Source organism: Calidris pugnax, unplaced genomic scaffold, assembly GCF_001431845.1.
Source record: "Calidris pugnax isolate Ruff unplaced genomic scaffold, ASM143184v1 scaffold41, whole genome shotgun sequence".
NCBI classification, from domain to species: Eukaryota; Metazoa; Chordata; class Aves; order Charadriiformes; family Scolopacidae; genus Calidris; species Calidris pugnax.
In genome coordinates this window covers 11,632,624-11,658,362 of record NW_015094509.1, presented here as the reverse complement: position 1 = coordinate 11,658,362, position 25,739 = coordinate 11,632,624, and the positions used below count along the sequence as shown (strand labels likewise).

General features: G+C 35.2%; 1 protein-coding gene across 2 annotated transcripts in view; it reads right to left on the bottom strand.

Moving 5' to 3' along the window:
• RIMS2 (regulating synaptic membrane exocytosis 2) overlaps positions 1–25,739 on the bottom strand; it is a 457,774-nt gene that overhangs the window by 350,983 nt on the left and 81,052 nt on the right. The window contains exons 2-3 of one of the 2 annotated variants that reach the window (XM_014965515.1): positions 22,365–22,575; positions 13,711–13,722 (exon numbers count right to left, since the gene is read on the bottom strand). In XM_014965515.1, the coding sequence (XP_014821001.1) occupies positions 13,711–13,722; positions 22,365–22,575 (223 nt within the window). The remainder of the gene's footprint in view (positions 1–13,710; positions 13,723–22,364; positions 22,576–25,739) is intronic. The other variant, XM_014965521.1, reaches the window with a different exon arrangement.

The window sequence follows — 25,739 nt, the reverse complement described above, 5'->3', positions numbered from 1 at the left end:
CAAATGATCTACAGCACAGAGGTGCTGAGCATATTCATTAGTTAATGCTTGTAAACTGCCTGAAGATGAATGGCACTGAACATTCACAGGTTATTTAGTATTACAAGACACGATATCAACACCAACAAGAGGCCAAAAAGGGAGAAAATGTGACAGGACCACAATAAGCCTGGGGTCTTTATGCAGATGGCACTAAATTGAAGTCAAAAGAACTACACCACATACATCATTTGTGTCATCACTTATTACTGAAATTGTCTGAGAAAAATGAAAGATCCAACTGTAATGAAATGTAACAGAATGGTAATAGAAAAATTTAGATGCTTATCATGCAGTTACTACTGAAACCCACATAAATATTCTTCAACTTAACATAAACTCGCTGCCTAGTGTCTAAGAATGTTGTTACAGCAGCACAGGTCTCAGTGCTGGCTACAAAGCTCAGCCCAGAAAATGTGACATACAGAATCGCTAGAATATCTCAAGGTGGAAGAAACCCATAAGAATCATCAAGTCCAACCCCCTGCTCCTCTCAGGAGTACCTAACACTAAACTATAGGACTAAGAGCATCGTTCAGACACTCCTTGAACTTTGACAGGCTTGGTGCTGTGACCACTTCCCTGGGGAGCATGCTCCAGTGACCTACCATCCACTCAGTAAAGAACCTTTTCCTAATGTCCAGTCTGATGCAGCTTCATTAAATTCCCTTGTGTCCTATTACTGGTCACCAGAGAGAGGAGATCAGCACCTTCCCCTCTGCTACCCACCTTGAGGAAGCTGTAGACTGTGAAACAGTCACCCCTCAGCCTTCTCTTGTCCAAGCTGAACAAGCCAACTGACCTCAGCTGCTCTTCACGAGTCTTGCCCCAGAGACCTTTCAGCATCTTAGTCACCCTCTAATAGCATTAGACACACTCTAATAGTCTGATATCCTTTGTACATTGAGGCACCCAAAACTGCAGGCAGTGCTCAAGACGGTGTGGTAAAGGGTGGGACAATCACCTCTCTCAACAGCGAGCTACGCTGTGCTATCTGGGCTAGAACCTACACCGAGTTGCATGCTACAACAGCTGCACATCTTAGGCCTACATGAGATGCAGCCACAGTTAACCCTGACAGAAGAGTAAGAAAATCTAAGATTAAAAAAAAAATATTTGACAAGTATGTCAGTTTAATGAATTTCAAAATAGAAAAGGAGAATAAGAGTAGAAAAGCAACAGACTTACTGACACCTAAGACAGTGGGGTATATATTACTTGTCAATATGCTGAAGAGAACAAGCATATTTTATGAAAGGAAAAAGGAAGTTATGTACAATGAAACAAAACTAGTCATTTTAATTCCAGTGTAAAAGAATCCCCTTTGTTAGAAAACACATCTGGTTAATTGCCTACATTTCTATGTCACATAATTCACAAGTCTGTGTACTTCCATAATTATTTCTTACTTTAAAATATCTACAAATTCCACATATAAAAAGTCTTTCTGCTACTTTAGCAGCCTGTTGAGGTAGCTAGGTGAATGCTTCCCCTCCGCTGCTAGTATAAATTCGCAGGCTTTGAAAGTGTTATTAGTGAGAATTACTGCCTTCCCTAAAATAAGTACTGCTTCACATTTCACGCAGATAATTGTATCTACAGTTTAACAACCACTTTCTGCTTTATTGTTCTTTTGCATCCTTCCCTCTTGCAAGGAAAGAGACACATAAGGTGGTAAAACACTTCACATACACATTATGTGTATTGGAACTGACAGCGTAAAGCAGAACAATGCAAAGTCTCATACCTTAAGTCATTCATGTCCTTCAAAACTCATAATAAGAGAATACAGATGAAGTAAAACCAGGAAACAAGTCACAGACTAAGTGTCCTGAAGAATACCAATAACTGAACAGGCTAGTAATCTCTCTTCAAAAAAGCATCTGCCCTACAATTCCTGTTTGCAGCTAACAACTAGCACACCTTTCAAAGAATATTACCTAATTATAAAGATAATTTAGTCCTGACAAAATTTGCATCAAGATTTGAAGTTCTCATCAGAATAACAGGCTTTCTAGAAGCAAGTCCTGGAAACTGTCTGTGCCTTAGAAATGACATACAGTTTGCCTAACAAAGAGCATGTAGTTTGTTAGAAAATCTTTTGAAATACGCTGTGCAGTTTCCACATTCCAGCTCACAGCTAGAAGCTCTTATCAGTTTACCTTGATAAACCAGCATATCTTACTATTATCATCTCCATGGGGCTTCTGCTTGTCCCTTCATTTTTTCGGCATACACTACAGACAATGTTGAGTGAAACAAGTCAAGGTCTGTGGAGACACCACATGCAGCCTACATAAATGGGCTACATTAAATGTTTAAGGCTTCAGAAATAAAAGTAGTTAAACAGGCACTTTTGTTGAGATTAAGTTCTAACACAATGGCTCCTTTATGTAAGAATTTTTTATCTTCTCAGGATGTGAAGTTATATGTGTTTTCATTCCCAATTCTGGACTAGACCTAACCCACATTGAACCACATGGAAAGTGAAGACAGCAGTCTATTTCTCTCTGATAAAGCCACCCATTTATTCTCTAGTTGTTATATGTAAGTTTGTAACTGGTGGGACGCTCTGCCTCAAATAATTGCCTACACAGCAGACAGCTCCTCTTTTGTAGATTTGGGGCATAAAAAAAAACCCTTACTTATGATAACTATACAACATGCAGGTTAGAATGTGCCATAAAAGACAGATCATTCCTAGAGTCAGTAGAAATTAAAAAGTAGAAAAGAAAATCACCTGAAATATTGACTTGGCAATATCATAACAAAATATTTCTGGCTCCCTCTAGTGGGCTTTATTCAGGTATTATGTTAGCAACGTTACAGTAGCACAGCAGAAGTAAAAGGCTTTGGAAAGTTGTAACAAAAACTTTAGACCTCTCTTAATACTTCTGGCATTTCTGTAAACAACCCCTAAAGTTAGCCAGATGTCTTTAAAGTTTCCTTTTTTCATCTTATTTTTCTTTTACATTTCAGATCTAGATACTTGAAAGGCTTCAAAATATAGAAGTTCATAATACTAAAATTATGAAGTCCAGGCAAAAAAAACCCACATTCATGCAATTTCACTGACTGTTAAAGAAAAACAGGACAAAGATTAAATCAAGCTTCAGTAATTTAAAGGATTCCTTGGGAACTAGGTTGAAGTGAATGGGAGGCAAATATTTTTCACCTACTGAAATTTATTTGCAGAATTTCTTGGGATCAGTTATGTCCTCACTCCTATTTAACAAGTTGTTTTCCTATAAGCATATGACACATAAGATGGGAAGAACTGCTCACATCAAGATTAGCATCACTATATATATAACTATAACCAGAGTTTGAATGTGATCACACACAACTGCAAAGATGAAACCCACAGGATGTACTGGTTTTGGCTGGGAGAGAGTTAAATTTTTGGATTGTTTTGGATAATAAATAAGTGCTGAAATTAAGTGTTGATAACACACTGATGTTTCAGTTGCTGCCGAGCAGTGCTCTCACAGCATCAAGGCCTTTGCTCCTCAGACTGCTCTGCCAGCCAGGTAGGTTGGATGTGCACAAAAAGTTGGGAGGGGACACAGTCAGGACAGCAAAACGCAACTGACCAAAGGGGTATTCCATACCATATGATGCCATGCTCAGCAATAAAGTGGGTGGGAGGTTGGTAGAGGTCAACTGCTCAGGAACTGGCTGGGCATCAGTTTGGTGGTGACCAATTGTTTTATTTTGCTTCACTTGTCTTTCTTGGATTTTACTTTCCTCTCTCTCTGTAGTGTTGTACTTCTTATGTGTGAGGACTGCTGCTATTGAGGTAAGAAACGCTGGTTTTGGAGAGGTCACTAACAGAAAATTCACAGATTTATATGCAGCTCTTCTCCTTTGGGCATAAAGACACACTTTTTTCAATTCAGCATCAGCTGTGAGAACTATTGCATGCTTGAGGGAAAAATAGGAGAGAGCATGCATGTATATTTACAATGTATATTACAAATTTACAATATATTAATATCATCTAGCTTGGTCTTTCCACACCAACAGATGTGAAGAAAACACTTTCCCAAGTTAACTCGAGGCTTGAGAAATCTAAATCACTACAGCATCTCACCTACTGAGAGCATTATCACAGTGACAGGAACAAGGTGGCACATTGGGACAGTGAGTTTGGATCAGTCATGTCTGCACCATCCCTGAAGGAAGTGATGCTGTGGTTCCTACGCTTACTAATTTCATCACTGCAGAGGACATCCAGACTGACGGTACTACTATTCTCAGTTGGCTCACACACCGTGTGCTTTCAAATCAAATGCATACTTTTCCAGTCACCTTTTTTAAAAATTATTTATGAACATTTTTTGACAAAAAAAATGAGCTGAAACAGCGAGTTATCACAGTTTTATGAAACTTCTGATTTAAAATACCTTGCAGCAGATAATTTCTGAAGGATATATGCTTCACAGATGTGCTCCACAGCTCATACACAGAGCTAAAACAATATATTTATGTTAAGGGCTGGATTTTTATCATTAAAGGGGACAGTCCACAGCATTCTTTGTTCAGCATATAACTTGTGCTCTATAGGAGGCTTCAACTAACAGAACTCCATGCTGAGCTGAATGGCAACTGGTAAATAAAAACATACCTATATAAAAATCACTGAAAAGAAAGGCCATGTTTTACTAAAAAAGTTAACCTGTTTCATTTGCAAGAGGTTTTCCTAAAATAATCCCCAGATAATTTGTGCTGTTAGTGTTCTACTAATTATGAGAAGGAAGTATTATTAAATAAAGTTAATAAAAATTGAAAGTTATAGGAAAAGCATATTAAGACTTAGATTTGTTATTACTTCAAATATAATTTTAAATTTGTGACAACTACAATAGAACTATCAGAATCCTATTCACAACACAAAATGTATCTATGGTATTTTATTAAGCTTTTGACTCATAGCCATTGTATTTCAAAGTCCTTTATAAATAGTCAGTAAAGATAAATAAATGAAACTATAAAAAAAATAAACATATTAATCTAGAAAGAGTTGAGAAACATAGATTACCACAAAAATACATCTTTGCAACATGGTTCATAATAATAAAGCATTTTCTCTTGAATAAAAAAAAGAAACTTTTTAGACATTTTTAATGAGCACTTGAGATTGGTGTCTGGGTCTATAGGCTAAATGGCGAGCCAATTTTCACCTTTTGCTATAAAACAAATATGTGAGTAACAAACAAAAAAAATATGCTTTTCCCAAATGACCGAGGCCAGACGTCCACTAGAGTGAAAGTTTTCTTTGGCCTCTCCCAATGATGTCCATGACAAAAAGAAAACAAAACCAAGATTAGATAAAACTGAAATATAATTTAAAGCAGATTGAGACATATGAATTTTCCTCCCACATACAAAGAAAAAGCAATTTTTTAAAAAATACTGTACTACAGTTTAAAAGTGAACTAACACTGAATGCAAACAGACAACCAGATAATTTTACAAATCGGGAGGAAAAAAAGCATTTGAGCCCTATCTTCAATGTAGGGGTAAAAGTATTCTAAACATTTATAGAGATACCATACATTCCCTACCTAGAACGGTAAGAAATCCAAATCGTTAACAACAATAAATATCACCTTTCATAATCACATGACCAAGTATCTGAGAGCAAGAACACCTTAATTAACCAGGTCATGACTCTGAAGTTATGTAGCAATTACACTGAAACTGAAAGATGAACAGGTTAAACGAACACTAGTGATTAACACTGCCCACGAAGTTTAAACATTTAAAGATAAATGGGAGGTGTCACTGCATACACAGTAAACTAAACGACTAAGATTCTAGCTTCAGTTAATAAAGACAGATCTACAATTCTACCAGCATAGAAACACTTAGACATTTATTTTGTGAAACGTATTTTCCCCAATGTCAAAGAGAACTCCTGTAGTATTTTTTATGTATTTGGTTTTAAAAGAGTAATTATTTTATTTCTTGCATATCTAAAATGATAAGGACTCGCGAATTGCATGAAACTAATTCTCAGAGAACTACAAACATTAGTACACATCAACTGACTGAAATTGAATTGGCTACCTGAAGTCCACGCTTTTCCGTAGATCTCCTTGATGCTGAATGATGACATCTTTATAATAATTCAAACCAAGGAATTTTTAATTTTCAAATACTCTCATATTTATACTTCATAGATGGCATCTCGTTTAAACAGTATTTTTCACAATTATTTAAATTTCTCCATGATTGCACTGAAGTCAAATATCTGCTGAAGTTGTCTTCATAAAGTCAGTCATACTATGCTGCATAATTGTCTTGACTGTGAATCCAATATTTGACATATTCACCATAAAAATTCCTGGTTTCATACAGCAGATTTAAACAGCAGACAATATTAACCCAGGTACAAGGCCTTTTCCATTTAATTCCTCAACCTATCAATAAGCTGTTCCTTGAACATGCTATATAAATAAAGCTCTAAGTACACAGTTAAGGAAAAAAAAAAAAACCAACCACCACCACCTTTAGAGGTTTGCCGCTTTACTCTATTACTAGCAATGTCTTCATTATTTATATATATAGGCACTGGTTTCCAGCCACTGAAGCTGAATCTAGATAATTAAATATTTATACCATCCCCTGCTGTGCCATAATGTCTAACTGTGTCCAAAGCGTCCTAGGTGTGCTGTTACACACCTGGGACTGAAACAAGGAATTTGCTGAGCTACCTTTGATAAAGGTCTACACCTGGAACTTAATAGCACATGATATGGTTTCTGAATATTGCAACAGGTGGCAAATATAATTTACTGCTCAAGAAGTGTTTCATCTTCTGGTTCCAGAATTGCAAATAGCTTTATTAATTTGAATGAAAATGAAAGCAAAAATTTGTTGATGTGATAAAGTATATATTGCTATTACACTGTTTCCATAGACATTTTAAGATAAAATTATTTTAGGATAGCTTGAAGAAGAAATTATATGTAAAACTGATCTATTTTGCACAATTTGAAATTAAAGATAGTTAGCAAAATGAAAGCCAGCCCCTCTAATTCCGACAGGCTGTCTCCAAATCAGCTTTAATGCTTTTCAGAAGTTCAGTACTACCTCAAAGCAAGCCAACTACTTCTAATTTCTGTGCTATAAAATTACAACACCATAGCATACATGTACAGGACAAGGTTTACAGGAAGAACTAGTATCTATGACACTGACATAGGTGAAGAAATACACAACCTTTTGGGCACATAAACCCTTGCTTATCTAATAAAGAAGTACATATATGACTGTAAAAATATTTCCAGACTTACATACTCTTCTAGTTAGTTTTATATTTGTTCTTAAGCAAGAAACATATCTGAGTCTGTTCGTCAAGCATGGAGTTTGTTAACAAAAGCAAATCACTACATAGATATATAAGACCCCGTGTAGTCATTAGACTGAACTAGTTAAGCGCATTCTGAAGCTCCATTATGTCAGTAAGTTGTTTTATTTTTGTTTTCCAATTAACTGTCAAGTACACATCCCCCTTTCCTGGAACACTGTGGAGGGTATGCCATTGATCTGTGCATGAGGAAATGGGCCAAAGGGCATTGTGGTGAAGAAAAAAAAAAGAACAAACAGAAGTTAACACAAAGTGAGTCTATAAAGCAGTGTAACCTCCCTGTTCCTTCACTGTGATGGCCAAGGCAGAGTATATGACAGTAAGGCTGTCAAAGTTAACAACACATGGGAAGAGATCTAATTTAGTTAAATTGGTGTACAAATGTTTTCCCTATCAGTATGATGCATTTCTACGTGCAGTCTTCACCGGGATTTCAGGCAAGATTACACCTGCAACTTTAGTAAGGTGCATGCATACTAACTACGTTGTGACAGTCTTGAAAACAGAAAGCTAGGTAACATATTTGTGAGTAGAGAACATGATTTGACTGTGAATCAGAGACGTTTTAACAAAGAGAAAAAAAGTAATTTAGTACTTCTATTTACAGAGTCCATTTCATGTTTTGCAATCCAACTCCAAGAGACAGAAAATTTGTGGGCTTTCACTGCCACATCTGGGAAAAACAACTTGTGTTACTGGAGGTGCATTCTGTAGTGATGAAGGAAACAAGAGTGAGCTCTGAACACAGTAAGATAAAGGAGAACCTCTTAGACAAATGGATACATGAGAAACAGGATCAGAGAACAGGCTACGACAAGTGGCCTAAGACAGGAAGGTCTAAGTTGCCAACTCTCCAAATTACTTTTAGAGATCCCAATCTGAAAGACAATACTCAAGAGCTGAGGAAAATCATTAAGCTTCCCACTGCAGAGAGATATCTCAGAAAAGGATCCTAAATAATAGCTGGTACAGGAGGCTTTTGTCAGAGGTAAGTCTAGGAAATATTCTATTGTTTTTGCAAGTCTCTTTGTAAAAAAGTTTTTTCCCAAATTTCAGTAATCTGAAAATTAACATATTTCTTTGTTAAAAAGAAAACAAAACCAAAACAAATATATCTTCTAGAGCATATATATCCCATGAAAAGCTTGGTAAGACTCAGAGTGTCTCGTTAGTTTCCTTGTAAGACACAAAGTCAGTCTGCGTCAAGTGTCAAGAATAGGGTAAGAGTTTACCTAAACAGGTATTTTCCAATAGCAAGGAGGCAGCAATCTATGGTTTCTACAGATACTTGTCACATTTGTGCAATTCCAGGTGAGAAAGTCATAGGGCACTGCGAAGGTAGAGACCTGCAACACAGATGGTTCAGAAACAACAGGATTCTTGGAAGGGCCCAAGACCTGTTCAGACAAGCAGAAGTAAAATGAGAAAAACCTTCTCGCTTGTTTAACAGTGAATTTTCTACAAAGTTACAGGAAACATTCTCACCACCACCTTGGTCTCTCCTGACTGGAATAGTAATATTCATTACTCCGGAACATTGTGAAGGAAAACTAGGGAACAGGCAGTTTTAACTGCAGGAAGACAAAGGGAGGGAGAATAATGCCCTATTCCTTTTCATCTTTTCTAACATAATTTTCTAACATCTACAGATTTCTTTTATGAGACTAATTTGCTAAAAACAAACTGTCATTATCTAAACTCCATCTAAGAATCTCAACAATTGTTAATCTTTCAATGAATGATTGAAGTTCAAATAAAAATCCAAAGTCAGTCAGGTTATTAGGAAAATTAACCCGGGAAACTGCTCAGTAAGTACCTTCAATTCTGAATTTGCTTAGAAGAGTCTTTGAGATGATTTTATAACAAAAATTATTCTTAAGACTGAGGAAGGCTGAAGACTTGACTTTTAAAGACAAGCTATTTCTCCGCTTCTTAAGCATTTCAAGATCTATAACATGACAAAGGTAGAAGACTTACTTCAAGGTAAGTGTCAAATGTTTTATCCACTTGCACAGGAAATAAAGATAGAACAAAGAGGAAGTTCTCTAGCATTGCTCCTCAGGTTTATCCTTTACAGAATTATAAAAAGTTCTGTTGGAGACTTTGATTTACCTGTAGTAGTTTAAAACAGTTTCCCTAAAAACAACTTCCTGAACCCACTAAAAGACATGAAAGAACAGAGAAAGTATCAGAACATCTGAAGGCCAGGCCACTGAATTGGGCATTTCATGTCACTTGAAAACTTGTCACTTGAAAAAAAATGAATGGATGTATTTAAACCTCAAATGTCGATAACTAAACACTGCGCATGGATTTTTGCAAAGTTTTGAAAAGCCAGATCATGATCAGCAAGAGAAGTGTTTACTTGATTATGCAGAAATATAGCTATGAAAAGAAAATCTGCTCTTTCAGTTTGAGTAACAGGTCTGTGTTAGATCTATGAGATTAATACTGAATAGTTCGGTCTTTTCACTTTCTCTGATGGTCTCCAGATCAGGTTCCAGTGCCATCAGTGCTTTCTCAGGAAACTATTCTTCCTAGCACTGAATGAAGGGGATGTAAGAAAGTTAAGAAGACTTCCTCTCACTAGCAGGAATATAAAGGGATCACAGTTTCTCTGAAGTCCCCTTTCTCCTTCAGCTTTTAGAAAATCATGTGTTGACTATATCATAAACACATATACATCATCTTTTTGCATCAGTTGCCTCTGGTTTTATGAGAGACAATCAGCAACTGCATACTAACTTCTGGGATGGAGGGTGAATAAAACCAACAACAATAAAAAAAACCAAACAAACCACATTTCACTATAAGCAACTGGCATTGTCTATTCCAGAAAGAGACTTTCCCTTTCTTTCAGATAGGGCAGCATCAATCTAAACATTTGTTGCAAATAATGTTTCCATGTCATTTAATTAAGTTGCATCTAACTTGAAACATCAAATCAGTCTTCTTATCTCTGTACTTGAGACAGTTAGAAAGCAACAAATAAGAAAATGAACACTTGAAAAACAAAACATGAATCAGTGTATCTAAACCTCAAATGTCCATACTAAAGACTGCACAGGGATTTTATCAAAGTTTTTAAAAGCCAGGTCATGATCAGCAAGTGAAAGAAGCTAAATCAGAAGAAACCACGTTTTCTCCCGCCAACTATTTCCAAAAATTTCCCATATTAGATTGCTTACTTGTTTTCTCCAAAAATATCAGTGATTACTTTAAAGCCACTGCCTCCGAGAAAAGGTATGTAGTATATTAATTTCATTTAAATTCAGGAAAGCACTGACTCAGAATTAAAATATTCTACTACTACTTCATTTCCTACTACTTGCAATTAAGATATTTGTATAAAAAAAAAAAAAAAAAATGTATCGCACATCTTAGTTCCTCATCTTTTTAATCACACTTTCCATGACTTTCAATCATGTCGCCATACAATTTCACTACTCTAGTTAATGGTGTTGCTCGTTTTAATGAAGTTGTTTGGTTAGGAATATAAGTGTCAAAATCTAAGTAGAAGATTCACAGGATCATCTGTCTTTATTTTTTTAAATAAACTTCATTTCAATCAGCCTTAATTGACCCTGGTTTCTCAAAGAGCATTCTGCTACCTCAAAGTCACATTTTCATTTAATAATAGTGACATAAATGCCGTATATCCTTTATAATGTACCTTTGTTATTTAAAGAATAAAAAAATCCAGAAGATAGGAAAAAAAAAAAATAATCACTAATCACACTATTTTTCCATTTAAAAAAATCAACTACTTCCTTCTCAGAGGTGATCCTACTCTTTTATAACTTAACATAAATTATTCCTTTCTGGCACATTTGGGTCTCCATTTTGTAAAACTACTTCTTTATATACAGTGATACCAAACTAATGGACTGGGACATTCCAACATTCTGTGTGCAAAAAGGCACAGTGAGCTTTATACTCTAAAGTGGCATTAGTATTTAATGTAAGTTCCCTTCCACACGTGTTTAATGGTATACCTACAACATTACAACATAGTCAGAATTCATGTCCAACTCCATCCCCAACACCATAAATTGCACCAGTAGATTGGCATATGACTGTCTCAGTCATTCACACCATGTGCTATCCTGCCATTCCTTACATTCTTAATTTTTATCAAAAGATCTGACAAGCTTTCTACAGGGGACACAGTAAAACTTTTTTCTACTCTCTAACGCCTCACAGACCTGATGCCTTGATTACACTTCATTTTCCAAATCTGTGTTGTTTAATTTGGTCAAAATACCACCAACAGTCACCAAGTATCCATAGTTTTATCTAAGATTACTCTAGATTAAATTTGCCATTCCATAGTTACAAAATACAGAACAGGCTTCTTAACAAATACTGGAATTCTCACCTTCTCTGATATGCTAACACTAGAAAATGAAGGATAACCAGTAATATTAAGGATTCTCTAACCGTATTAACCTACTGGTAAATGCTGTATGGCATGAAATTTAAAAATCCTGTTTACATTGAAGTCACCTGTTTTGAGGGTATCTGCATACAACGCATCAGTGTTTTTAACTTGTTAGCACCAAAATAGCAAGATGAATGCCACTGCTGCACCTACTTTGCAATGTTTGTGGTAAAGAAAATTTTGACTTAAAATACTTCTTGTTCTTTCTGCCTTCATAACTTCTAAAATATCTATTACAAATTAGCAGAAACAGATACTACCAAAAGCAACTCAAGGCACTGTCATTATTTATGGAAAAATCTAACTAGGTGGTTAGCTGGAGAAATTCATGTCCCTTCCCTCCTTAACACACGTACACGGTAAAACTAGATAATCATATAACCTTACTACTGTGACCTCCTTCACTCTTTTTTTTTTTATTATTATTTTCCAAGATAATTTAGGATTTTATTTACTCATATAGATGAGTACCTCACAGACATTGGTTGTTGGATTGACTGTGGGAATACTCTTCGCATGCATCTGCTACTCACAAGATTACACTGAAAGGGTAAATTCTTCAAGGAGAAAACTGTTCCTTTAATTCATCTACCATTTGTGCTCTACAGCTAAGTCTGTATTCTAGGAACTGGTGTTACTCCGCAGCTTCTATGAGTTCACAGCCTTTTAATTGTGGAAAACCCTAATGATATAGGCCAAAAGAAAACTATGTAACCCTCTAACAGAGTGGGGGACCAGTATGTGGCCCATCACAAAGATGCTAGTAAAAACATATCCTAAATGGTTAACAGCAGACAGCTTACAATTTTTGCATGAAGCAATGTATTTCTGAGCCACACTTGTTAGTTTAATGTGAGTCTTGACACTGCTATCAGTAAGAAAAAGTGTCAGTTATTGTAGAACATTCACTAGATGCATATGAACGCTAAAAAATTCCTTTAGTCCATCTAATATAGGAAATCGTTTGCCAAGCACTACAGGGGAAGTTGTTTTTGCAATTGCAATTCTTTAGAATACACTAGAGATTTTCATGGAAGAGCAGATTTACACTACCTCAGGTGCTTTTCTCAGTTCTCTTATTAAAAAAAAAATTGGTAAAATATTGAAATATATCCAGGCTTATTCTCAAATTCAGCTTTACACTACCTTTTCTAAATACAGTTAAAATAAAATCAGATTAAAATAGTTATTGTAGGTTTAATAGTAGCAAGACAAACACTGTCAGTGACATGCATAACATCTAACATTATTTCAACATTATGCTCAATACAATATGTGCACTACATTTTAGCAATGCCTACATATTTTCTATATTAATAGATAACTCTGACATTGCTGGCATATTCCTAAATGTTTAGAATAAATGTTTTCTTAATGTTTACTGGTATCAAACTGTATTGTAATTAAAAATCAAAACTGAACTACTGAAAGTTACAGGCTAAAGTGTTGAATGCATACAATTCAATGATATAAACATCACTACCACAGGGTGCAAAAATTATTTTAATAACTTTATGCCACTTTGATAAAATTCAAACACCTATGAGAGAATTATCTTTTTTTTTTTAACTGTGCACATATCATATTGCAAAACTAAAGGAAAAGTAGGGGCATGCTCACAAAAGCTGCAAACAGAGAGGAGTATCATGCATAATGTTCACAACAACTCACAGATTATTAGTAAGTTATCTGAAACACAGGTAAGCCTTCATGCCAAACATTGCTTTCATTTTAATGACAGTAACTCCCCTTGCCTTCAGCAGGAATTACACCTGTGTAAATGAAAGCAAATGTAGGCCAGGAAGTAAGTCTACCCATAAAAGAAAAGAACTTTAGACAGAAAAAAGGCTCTAACCACTTTGTCCTCCTGGAGTTCATATCCACGAAAGCAAGAAAGAAAGGACAGAAAAAAAGACAAAGAAGGAAAGAGTCACTTTCATTTTGAAAGCAAGCAGTAGTATTTGTTAGTAAAATAAACAAACAAACATCAAAGGAATTAATATATCCCTTTCTCATTTCCCCTATAGGTGAAGAAGATCTAGTGAAAATTATGTCATTTAAATAATTTTCTTAATCCTTTCATGGGTGAAACTGAAAAGATTTTATATAACAAAGAAAATATTTGTACAAAAAAACTGCACAAAGAAAATTATTTTAATAATTTGGGAGTCATGTCCTAATTACCTTAATAAAACAACTGGGGCATCTCATAAAAAGGATACAGAATTTAGTTCTACATTCCTTGGACCCCAGTATTGCATGTGATTAGCATGCCTCAACCCTTTGCACTTGCGAAGGGTCCAGTGAAATGAAGAGTCTTTGTTTACTACAGCCAGATATAGGGTATGCATAATGCCATAACTGCATGTTAGGCACTGAACAGATCTTTACAATATTAGAATTTAAAGGCATAAAGAGACAGAGTTTGTCACAAGTGTTTACTGTGTGTCATGTCAGATCTGTGTTATTTATACTTTCTTTTTCATGCCCATAAATATTTAATGCAAGCATTCCCATTGATTATTATTTTCCTTGAAGGAATTTTCTTTTTGGCTGTCCTAAACTGTAAATGGAATAATACTTTAGAAAACAAAAGTATTCAAAATGCTTTCAATCAAAACTATTTCTCATTTTTGTGAATGGTGAATGATGGGGTTTTTTGGTACCTTAATTTCACATGCCAATACAGAGGCTAAGTCTAGGCATGCAATTAAGCACTTAGCCATGTTGGAAATACAGCTCACCAAGAAAGGGTGACAACTCATTTAATTGCTTTGTTGTTCAGATACCTATATGACATGTAACTTTGTGCTGCTGTGCTCTTACAGAAGTTTTAGGTTCCCCCCAATGCTAGAGATACAAACAAACAGGAGAGAATACAACAGAGGCCAACCAAGACAGTCAGGGCACTAGAACACACAATGTACATGGAGAAGCTGAGGGAGACAGGCTTGTTTAGCCAAAAGAAGGCTGGGGTAGGGAAGGGTGTGGGAAGAGGGGAACTACTTGCATTCCTCAACTACTTAAAGGTGAGCTATAGGGAAGACAAAGGCAGAATTTTCTTGAAGATGCACAGCTAATGGACAAAATGCAACACTCAAGGGATTGGACAGAAGAAAAAACCAAAATCACAAGAGTGGTTAAGCACTGAAGGAGGTTGCCCAAAAAGGTTATGGATTCTCTATCCTTGGAGTTTTTTACCACTCGGTTGGACAAGATCCTGAAAACCTGATCTAACTTTGAAGTTGATCCTACCTGGAGCAGGAGATTGGTCTAGATAACATCCACAGGTCCCATCTGACCCAATTTATTCAATGACCATATGCATAGTGGTAAAAGATTAAAGTCTTTTCAAAGATGCTACAGGTTTTAGTGGCATTCTCCATTATACAAATATAAAATACCATTGAAAGCTACCTTAATCACAGGACTTCTAAGCATTATCACTCTGTGGGCAGAGACATATTAACCTACACAGCACCAGATGCTCTGCTACTTTCCTAGCAGGGCTTCCTGTCCCACTGCAATAAAAGTGGCAGCTGTTGCTCATAGATATCTTGAACAGTAACATCTAGCGCCTCAATTTCTCATCCTCACCTCTGAAGAAATATACTGTACCATGCAAGAGAAGCTCACTCCATCACCAGCTACTTTTAGCACAGAGATAAGAATTTTTTTAAATTGTAAATGCCTGACTAGGTTGATTTCTCAGTGAAAGTCTCACAGCCGCAGGAAGGGGTAAGTAACCACACAGAATAGCAATTAAATCAGAATAGTCCAGTTCCCCACTTTAAGGATGCATAGAACAATTAAAAATAAAATTTTAAATCAAAAAGCTGAGAAAATTTAAAAAAAAATCCAATAAGGCATAGTAGGTAAAACAGCACATGACAAAGAAAAAGATTTTAAATACATTAAACTGAAGAAAAAAGTAAAGGTAGCAGGTTTCACAAAAAAAAATTTGAAACAGACACAGTGATTGCAAACTAGAAAACAGGAACATCTTTCAGACAATCGATAACAAATGAAAAAATGCAAATATTAAGTAGAAGATATTAAAACGTATTCAAAGTTTTAAAAGGGGCAAAATCCTCTAATAAAACAGATTTTGAGATTAAAATTATCTTTATTACTTGATCTTTTTATCATATGGCTTAGCTTACTGTTCTACCTACCCAGGCTGACTGTCTTTAGAGCAGAATTGACAGTTTCTAGCACAGTCCTTAACGTCTTAATAACTTTTAATGTCTCGGGTTTACCTACTGTTTTTCTTATTCTGCACTGCACCACTATCCCTGAAGTTTTAAAACAGACTATAAGTAAGGCCCATGATATTTCAAGAAAATGCTTAGCAATCATGCTATTTCCTTATAATTCTCACTACACCAAACCCATAGTTTGGTCATTTGATGACAAGTAGAATTATGTGTAGTATTCTCCTCAAAGACACACAGTGAAGCATGGAACAAAAGGTAACAAATACAATTTGGAACATGGGAAATTCAGACTAGATATGAGGAAATTTTTATTTTATTTTTTAATCATGAGAGTGATCAAGCACTGGAACAGGTTGCCCAGAGTGGTTGCTGAATCTCCTTCAAGATTCAAAACTTAACTGGTCAAGGGCCTCTGAAAACTCATGTAATTCAACATTGTTGGAGCAAGAGGTTGGATGAGATGACCTCTGGAGGTCATCCAGCCTAATTTTTCTATACCTTTTTCCTCACTCATGAAGAAAATCTAGCTATATTGCTCTTTCAGAATAATTTTCCCTTACATACAATACACCTACATATATTTCAACATTGTTTTGTCATTCATAAGGATTTCTTTCCCATTTTATGTCTATACCAAAAGTAATGACTAGTATGATTTATCCATTATCCTGACTATTTTTATGCTGTTCCAAAATAGTATTCCAGTCTAACCAAATCATAAGTGATAATTATATAGAGAAAATTTTACCTATTAATTATTCTAATAGTCTTCTGCAAACATATAAATGATCTGTACCTCTTCATATTATGAATTATATTCTAATCTATTTTTTTCACTCAGCAGTTTTCACCTGAGATATGAGGATTTTTAAAACACTTATGAGGATTAAAATGATAATACATAAGGAGAAATGTAAATTCATACAAGAAAAGTAAATTCAGATGTTCAGATGACAACATAAGAGAGTATACTTACAAACCAGTAATAGAGATGACTCAGAAAAAAAAAAATTAAAACACAGAAACAAACTCTTACTACACCACTCTTACATATTTTAGAGAAGACAGTTTAAGAGTTTTGAGACAGTTTTTCTAATACCTACTCTTGTGCCATGAGGTTGTAATGTTGGCTCAGAAACATTGATCTGGTAATACTGTTCTATTCCATCATTCTCTCATTTTGCCATATCTTAATTCATGTTCAAATCAAGAGTTTCCAGAAAGCAAACTTAAATCACAGAAAAGATAAAATACATACTAAATGCATCCTAAGATTGTAAGCAAGGAGAACATACCAAACCCTCAGACTATAATAGTGAAGATTATGGCTAATCAGTAACTCTCATGTATCAAAGACATTATCTCACTCTCTGTTAGCTCAAATGATATCCCAAAGTACAAGCACCATTCAGGCCAAAATTAAAATAATATATATACACACAGACATATTTATGATCTATATATTAAAATAAGATGAAAGATTTGTCTCAAAAATTAATGGCATCATGAAGAGTCTCAAACACTTCATAACATAAGTACAACCTTTCTAACACAAAGAAGTAATTCCAAAAATTGGTGGTTTTGAAAGGGCCATTAAGGCTCCAAACCCAACCATTCACACTGTGATCATAACAGCAATCAAGACTTGGTTCACACAATCTACCTACGTTGAATAACCTCCAGGATGAAGAATGTCTTATTCAGAAACAGGCTATGAAATATAAAGATATGTGAAGTTCAAGACAAGCTGTCATGCTTTACTAGACACCTAAGACTACCTCCAGCTTCTCAGCTGCCTCCTCCACATTTCTGTCAAAATTCTTGAGTTCATAGCAGCACAACGTAAGTAGTGACATGAGTGACCGTATGAGAGACAGTCTAGTCAGTTCTCAATAGAAAGACATTTAAGAAATTGTTCAATTCAGTTCTCAAAGAACTGATGTTAAAAAAGTAACAAATCGGTCAGGATTTGATGAAATTTTTTCTGTTCCACATGAAAATGCAAGTATATTTTAGTATCAGTTTTATGGGGAAAGGCCTTAACTCCATGAATATTCAGACACACAGAAATGTTAACAACGTGACTGGAATTTCATCCCATACTCAAAATAAATCTAGAATGAGACAATATCTATGTCTTAACCTTTTAAAAAAATATGTGAGAAGGCCAATATGGTATCTGACAGCTTGAACCAAGCCACTGTGCAAGATATTATCTTTTTCACCATGTCTAAAATTATCAATTTGTCTAAAATTATCAGTTCTTCATTGTGTCAGGATCATAATAACCTCCAAAGTTTTTGAAATCTTTGAAACAGAGTGGAGTTCAAACATGCATAGCCTCTGTTGAAATTGAAACCATCATCTGCTCTTTAATGAGATTCAAAAGAGCTACCAAATGAAAATAGTTTCAAATAAATAAAATTAATAACAGAAATAGTTTGTGCAGTTGTCTTTTGAAGAGAACGATCATATCCACATAGTTTATTTTAAAATCAGTGGGTTCTTTTGAAGAATCAAGGTAATCCTGGGTGTCAATATAGAAATGGTCACACTGCAAATGCAAAATCATTCAACAGTTAAAATCATTGGACAAAGGGAACTTGATGGTTTTCTGAAATAATCGGAATGTAAATCTTTCCCAGAACCAGAGGGAGCTGAGAGAAGTTCCCTACTCTACCTTATGTGTTTCGCACACATTTGCTGGGTTCTATAAAACAACTGAAAACTTCTTACTTTTGATGTTCAAAGACAAAGAGAGAAGAACATTTCACTGGCTGCAAGTGATAGCAAGTTGCCAAACACCCTGAAAGATGGTATTTGGCATGCATCAAATTAAGCTTTCAGGTGAGTATTATTTTCTTCCTCTACAAGAGAAATGTTGGTTTACTGAATTGGCATCCTAAGCTGCTGGAATTTACATTCACTGCATACAAAGTTGTATATATCTGGAAGCTGTATTTGCTCAATATTTTAGCATGTAAATTTCCCAGTTGCATAAGCCTCATTCTGCTGTCTACTGCTTCATTCAGTGTGCATTTCCCTATAAAAATCAGTATATAATTAAAAAATAACAGTAACACATTTTGTATATCAGTGGCACCTATGCTATTAAGAACAGTTACTGCTTGCTGTCGTGTGATTTGTTATTTCAGTTTTAGTCAATGTGAAGTTGTTCATAAACATAAAAGATACAGTTCAACACCCATTATTCCCATGAAATCTAAGCCCCCACCCTGGTTGGATACTCCATTCACTAAGGTAATAAGCAGCACAGAAGCAGCAGCACCACTGGTATCAGTTTTATCTGATCTAGAAGGAACTCCCACATAATAGTAATATCTGTACAACCTGAACTGAATTATAATGCTTATAACTCAGGCACTGTAACTAAACTGAAGAAGGAATAGATCATCCAATCAGTCTGACAATCCTAATCTAATGCTCTGGAAACAGTCAAACATGTCCTTGCTCTGTTCCTACTCATGACCATGAACTTTGTAAGTAGTAGTCCTCCTTGTGACCTTTGAAAGAGAAGTATTCTTTGCAATTCTACACCTTCTGAGATGCGTGCTGCTAACACTGGCCTGTACTAAACTACTTAGTAGCAGAATGTGGCATGAATTCGGCTTGAAATTTAGTATTATGAAAAAATGACAAACAGATCAAACAGCTCCATCACAGAGTATTTCAGACAGTTTAAGAATCATCGTATACAAGGTCCAAAGCAGACATATAGAACCTGTCAAAAAATGCCTACAAAGACCAAAGAAACACACAGTTAAAACAGGAAGCTATTAGAAGTCATTCTTCAAGAAGCTGAAGTTGTATACATTAAGGAAAACAGAAAAGAATAAATTCTTGTAAATTCTGGTAGACCATAAATACTTTTCATGGAATAATGTGTACAGGCATAAAAGAGATCACAAATAGGAGACTGTCACAATCTGTGTCTGAATTAAATCTTTTGCATTCATGATCATGGTGATTAGAGAGATACTTGCTCTACAATATTATTTTACGCTGAATGAACTGGAGGATATACTTCTAACTGGTATTTCAGAAAGAGAAGCTATAAAGTGAGTCAACAAAAAAAAAGTAAAAATGTTTAAAATCAGATGATATTCTGATATCATCAGAATATGATGACAATGTCTTGTGTAAAATACCTAACTATTTACAATAATAGAGCCTTTCACTGACAAGAAGAATAAAAGGTAGCAAATATGATGCCAGTTTATTAATTTTTTAAGTAATTTCAGTATTACATCAACTGAACAATAGACAAGTGAGTCTGACATCCATATTGGATAGATTTGTAGAAATCAAAATAGAGAATAAAATTAGCAAGCATATAAATAAATGATGATTAAATGCATAAAAGCTGAATAGCTTTAGTAAAGGGAATTTGTGTGTGTTACATGTATGAGAATTCCTTCAAGGAGTCACGAAAAAAGTGAGTAAATGGGTTTTTTTCATACTGCTGAGTTGGGCTTCCAGGGTTTTAAAGAATCTCAGCTGCTACGGAATAGGAATATTTTCATCCATGAGAAAATTTAATTGATGAAAAGATGTGAAGAACAGGAATAAATGGTCACAGTTTCTTTTTAGGGAAAGGTATCACCAGTGAAGCCCCACGGGGGATCTGCCTAGAGATGCTCAGACCATCGGATTCATTAATTAACTAGAACAGAAATGAATGAGACACAGAAAAGCTTACTTATCGCACTAAACTTTCAACAGTTGTAGAAAAAAAGCCTGCTGAGAAGAGCTGCAGAACAGATTCATAATACTGAATGGAGAAGTCAGCTTACAGAAAGACAGATTTAGGTTAGACAGTAAGAAAAGCTTTCTGTGGTGAGGATGGTGAAGTAGTGGAACAAATAACCTATGAGGGTGTGGAAAAAACTCATTGGAAATCTGTCCAGACAAGTCACAAAAATATCTGCCAAGTTCACATGCCCCATCCCGAGGACAGTCTAAATGATGTATCAGAATGCTTCATTAGATGAAATCTTCCTCCTAATGCACTTTTTCTATGTTTCTAAGTACATAGACATAATGACTCAAATATCTGCCCTGAATGCCTTTTATAATCATATTAAATTAATACAGAAATTGTATCTCTTATTACTAGCAATATGATTTAGTTATAAAAACCCAATAAAAATATGTGAGCTTAGTGAAGAAAAAAAATTTAAAATTACCTTAACAAAATCCAAGACATTTTGAGAGATGTACACATAATCTAAGTGAATCATTAGGAAATAGAAGTTTATTTTATACTTTGTCAATCAAAAACCTGAATGCATTATTTAAGCCTACATTTCCACCCTGGACAAAGAAATACGTAATGTTTATACCGCTGTCTCCTACCTTTCAAAAGATTAAGATAATATTTGCATATTCCATGGCGTTTGCAATGAACATACTAGTGGAAAAAATAGATTTATGGAAATAAATTTTACTAGAAAATGATTATATTAATAAATATTAAATGATGAAATTATTGCACTGATTTAAAAAAATCAAATCTTTCCACAAAAGACTAGAATAAGACATCTTAAGTATTGTCATGAATATTCTACAAACACGTATCAGAATCCTTACCTAAATGTTGACTAAACTGATCTCAGAACAGTTTTCTGTGATCACTTCAGTTCTGCTGAATTTTTTACTCTATGATCAAACTTTTTAAAAATTCAGATTGCTGCTTTATGTTATATAATAAACACCAGTATAATAGCTGTAACTCTATACTGTTAGTGCATGTATTTTTTTCCTAAAATATTTTGACATATATATGCAGACTTATGTGCACATTCACATTATACATGTGCATATGTATGACAGAAAGTAGAATTTTACAACTCCATAATATATTATGTATACTGTTCTAACACTAATTTTACAATTGTCTTGTACAGAAGAGCCTGGGCAAGCAGAAAACAAATAAATCCTTGCTCTAACTTGTAATAATCAGTGCCTCAACATTAGCATCACTAGATATACCTCCCTGTCTCCAATACAAAGATTCAATCGTCCAATCAAAGAATTGTACTTTATGAGTCTGTTGGTAGAAATGTGGCATGTATTAACTTAAAAGCCATAGTTACAAACCCATCTGCAAATGGAAATTATTTGAAATGAGGACAGATGTCCTAAAAGCCCCTAAAGTAGATATCATTACCTCCTGAAAGGAAATCCGTTTCAGTAGATATGTGATTTGGATGCATAAGCAATGAATAAGAGATACTGAGTTTAGCAGAAGCTTGTTATAAAACTTTCATACCTTATTTGACCGTAAAGACACTCTTCCTCCACAGCGTGCACAGAATTTAGTTTGGCAATATGAACAGTTATGGCCACAGCCATCAGCAAATTTTGTTTTGTGGCAGATGCCACACGTTGGGGCATCACCCTTCTGCTCCTGCTGCTGTTGTGACTCTTCACCCATCTTCTTCACTTGCTCCTTATACATTTCAAACTGCTGATGTAATTTTCTGCAGAAGATAAAAGATAATTAACAATTGTTTTATTTAAGTCCACAAATACTTTGCAATCACTAAATTGCAATCAATTTCAAAACACAAAGCAGAGAGAAATACATTTAATTTATGATGCTCCAGAAGAGTAACATTCAAGAATTACTTCTTTTTCATTATAACTAAGCTCTAGGAGGCCCAATACTGATAACATGAAGCACACAGTCCAGCTGTTACAAAGAGAACTTTGCTTTAGGATGTGACCAGCTGTTAGCTGCAAATACAACAGCAGGAAACACAGGCTAAGTGATCCAAGAGCCCATGGCACTAGACAATAAACTGGTTAATACCAGAAATAAAAAACAAATCGAATTTATTCTTCCAAGTGTACTTTTACCTAATTCCACCAGACGGAGGCTAATATCTTCTCTTGTTATAGCTTATCTTCATTTATGCAGCAATACTGCACAGAGTAATGACTCTAAAAATGCTTTTCCAATCACTTTTCAAGCACTGAGTTCAAGCCCATAACAAGTTGCCTCAGCTTAACAAGTTATTATAAATCATTTCAGCCATTCATATCATTATATAGGTACTGCCATCTCATGCCAAATATAAGGCACAAGAGTACCTTAGGTGTAAAATTCAGGGCCAGTAATTTAGATACATACACGCATTTTACCTTCCGTTCCAGTGGACTAGGAGCACATTCATGGGCAGCTGCCATGTGTGCACAGAACTGCAATGGTTCCTTCAGGCATGCCATTTCATTCTTATTTCTGAGCCCACAATAATCAAATCTCCATATATGATAATTAAAACCATCTCACTATGACCAAAGTTATCAACTCATTTCATGTTCTGTAATGTCAGTTTTTTCTCAAAGCCCCTATTTCTGAAGGTAAATGATGTTACAGGAATTTTAACTTTCATTGTAAAAAATTAGAGTTTTTTAGCTCCTGCTGAAAAAAAGCTAGAAAATGCAACATGGCATACTGTAAGAGATTCAAATATATAAAAAAAACAACCTAAAAACTGAAAAGAACTTCGACTTCTCTTTTGTTTTTATCCTTGTGATTTCTGAACAGCGATCTTTGAATTCTTAGCATGGAATTCAACGTACCTGATTTTGTTAATAGAGACTGTAAATTTTAACAATCTAAAAGTCCTTAATCCAGATTAAGCAGTTTATTTAGCTCCCTGCACAGACATAAGCAAAACCATGCAAAATGAAGCATTTTCTATGAAACATTAAAATGGTATACTAAGCCACAAAATTCAAAGTGCAAAAGAGATTCATTTTTCTTTAGAATTATCCTTTCAGAGATTCTTGAGAGATCATTAAAAAGCACACATGAACCTAAGACAGAACAAAGAATAACCTCCTGGAAAAAACTAAATCTGTGAGATGAACTTAGTTAATGCAGAAATACAGCCTTTATGTAGCTCAGATATAAATTAATGGTACAAAATTATTTGATCTCATGTGTCAGAGGCTCTTATGGAAACAAGTACTACCACACTGAGTCAGTTAAAAATTATCTTAAACTTTATTTACCACGGATACCCACACATATGGCAAGAATTGTTGGGATCTGCTTTGTTTTTTCAGGAAAACTCCCCTAAGAATGTATTTTACATTATACCATAGAGGAGTTGTAGGGACAAACCAGCAGCTCCCCCTCTCCATCAGGCAAGACCAGAGTCTGGAGGCAGGCCTCTTCTGTGCACCAAAATGCTGCCTCAAGCTCTCAACTGCCACCAACCCTTTTCCAGAAAGGGAAAGCAGGGTGACTTCATGTTGCTTGTGTGTCATTTTTCTGATCTACCTGCTCTTGTCACTTGAGATCAGTCCAGAGTCCACACACTGGCCTCAGGACATAGCAGTTGCATGTTTTTCTCCAGCCCTTCTCCCCCACATGCTTTACAGAACCCATTGGCCTGCGGCAGAGCAGTGAGAGGGGTCATGCCTCTGGCCTCCATGGGAAGGACATGAGGCTCATCGTTGCCCTAACAGGAGTTCACGTAGTCAGGGGTAAGTGGCTTCCTCTGCCTTCTCAATGGTTCAAAAAGACTTCACTGTTGACTGTTCTTTGTTGAATGGGGCAGTACACGGGGCACTAATAAGAAAGAGCTGAATGAAGTTGAGAACAAAATTTGGAAATCTGGAAACCTGGCACATTTCAACATTTTACACTGACAATAGTATATAATTGGTAGTTGGTAGTCTGGCCCGTTTCCATCAATAACACATGTAAACTCTGAGACCTTGCTTGCCTTTTAATTCTGCCAAACATTGCATTCTTCATTTAAAGTATATTATCTATGCTGAACTTCAAGTTTATTTTTGGTTACACTCAGTTCTGTGACTTCCTTATAATCTACAGCCTTTGTTTGTATGATTATTTGCTTACCAGTCTCACTGATGCATAAAAAGCACAAGGCTTTTGCCAATTCTTAAGCCTCATGTACTGAAATAATTTCACTTTTGTTTCCTCTTGGGCACAAGGTCACAACTTTTGCCTCAAAGTATAAACTTTTCAAGGTTATAAACTAGTTTTCTAAAAAACTTGTCCTAGCAGCAAACAACTTATCGTCTGCCAAAATAGTTCATTATTACATCTTTTTCTGTTCAAAAACAAAAAACACACCATGTATTGATAGCTGTCAAAAAAATTATACACAGAAGACAAAAATCTATTAAATAATTTGTTACACACAATATCCGTTCTACTTATTGAGCAGAACCACTTGACATGAACATGTACGTTTGAAACAAAACACAAAGTATTTTTTTAGGAAGTCCATAAAAAAAAAAAAGCTTTCTGATCTACTTTAATAATTATTTTTTATCATCTAGCCTGCAAGGGTTTAAGTCAAAAACAAAGCTAACAACATACAGTGATCATTAGGTGTTTAGATTAGCACAGTATTTGAAGAACATTTAGTAAAAATGACATAGCTTGTATTTTTCAGGAAATGTAATGCAAACAGAAGTCCATTTTGCTCAATTTGTCTGCACTCAGAACATTTGCTGTCTGAGAGGCCTCAGAGCTCAGTTACCAGGGAACTGAAAGTAACCAGTACCAAGGCAAACTTCAGAGCCTGGAAAGAAACATGAATATCCCAAGACTACCATTACCAGTTTCTGTGCTGCAGTGAGTTACTCTGTAAATGCAAGT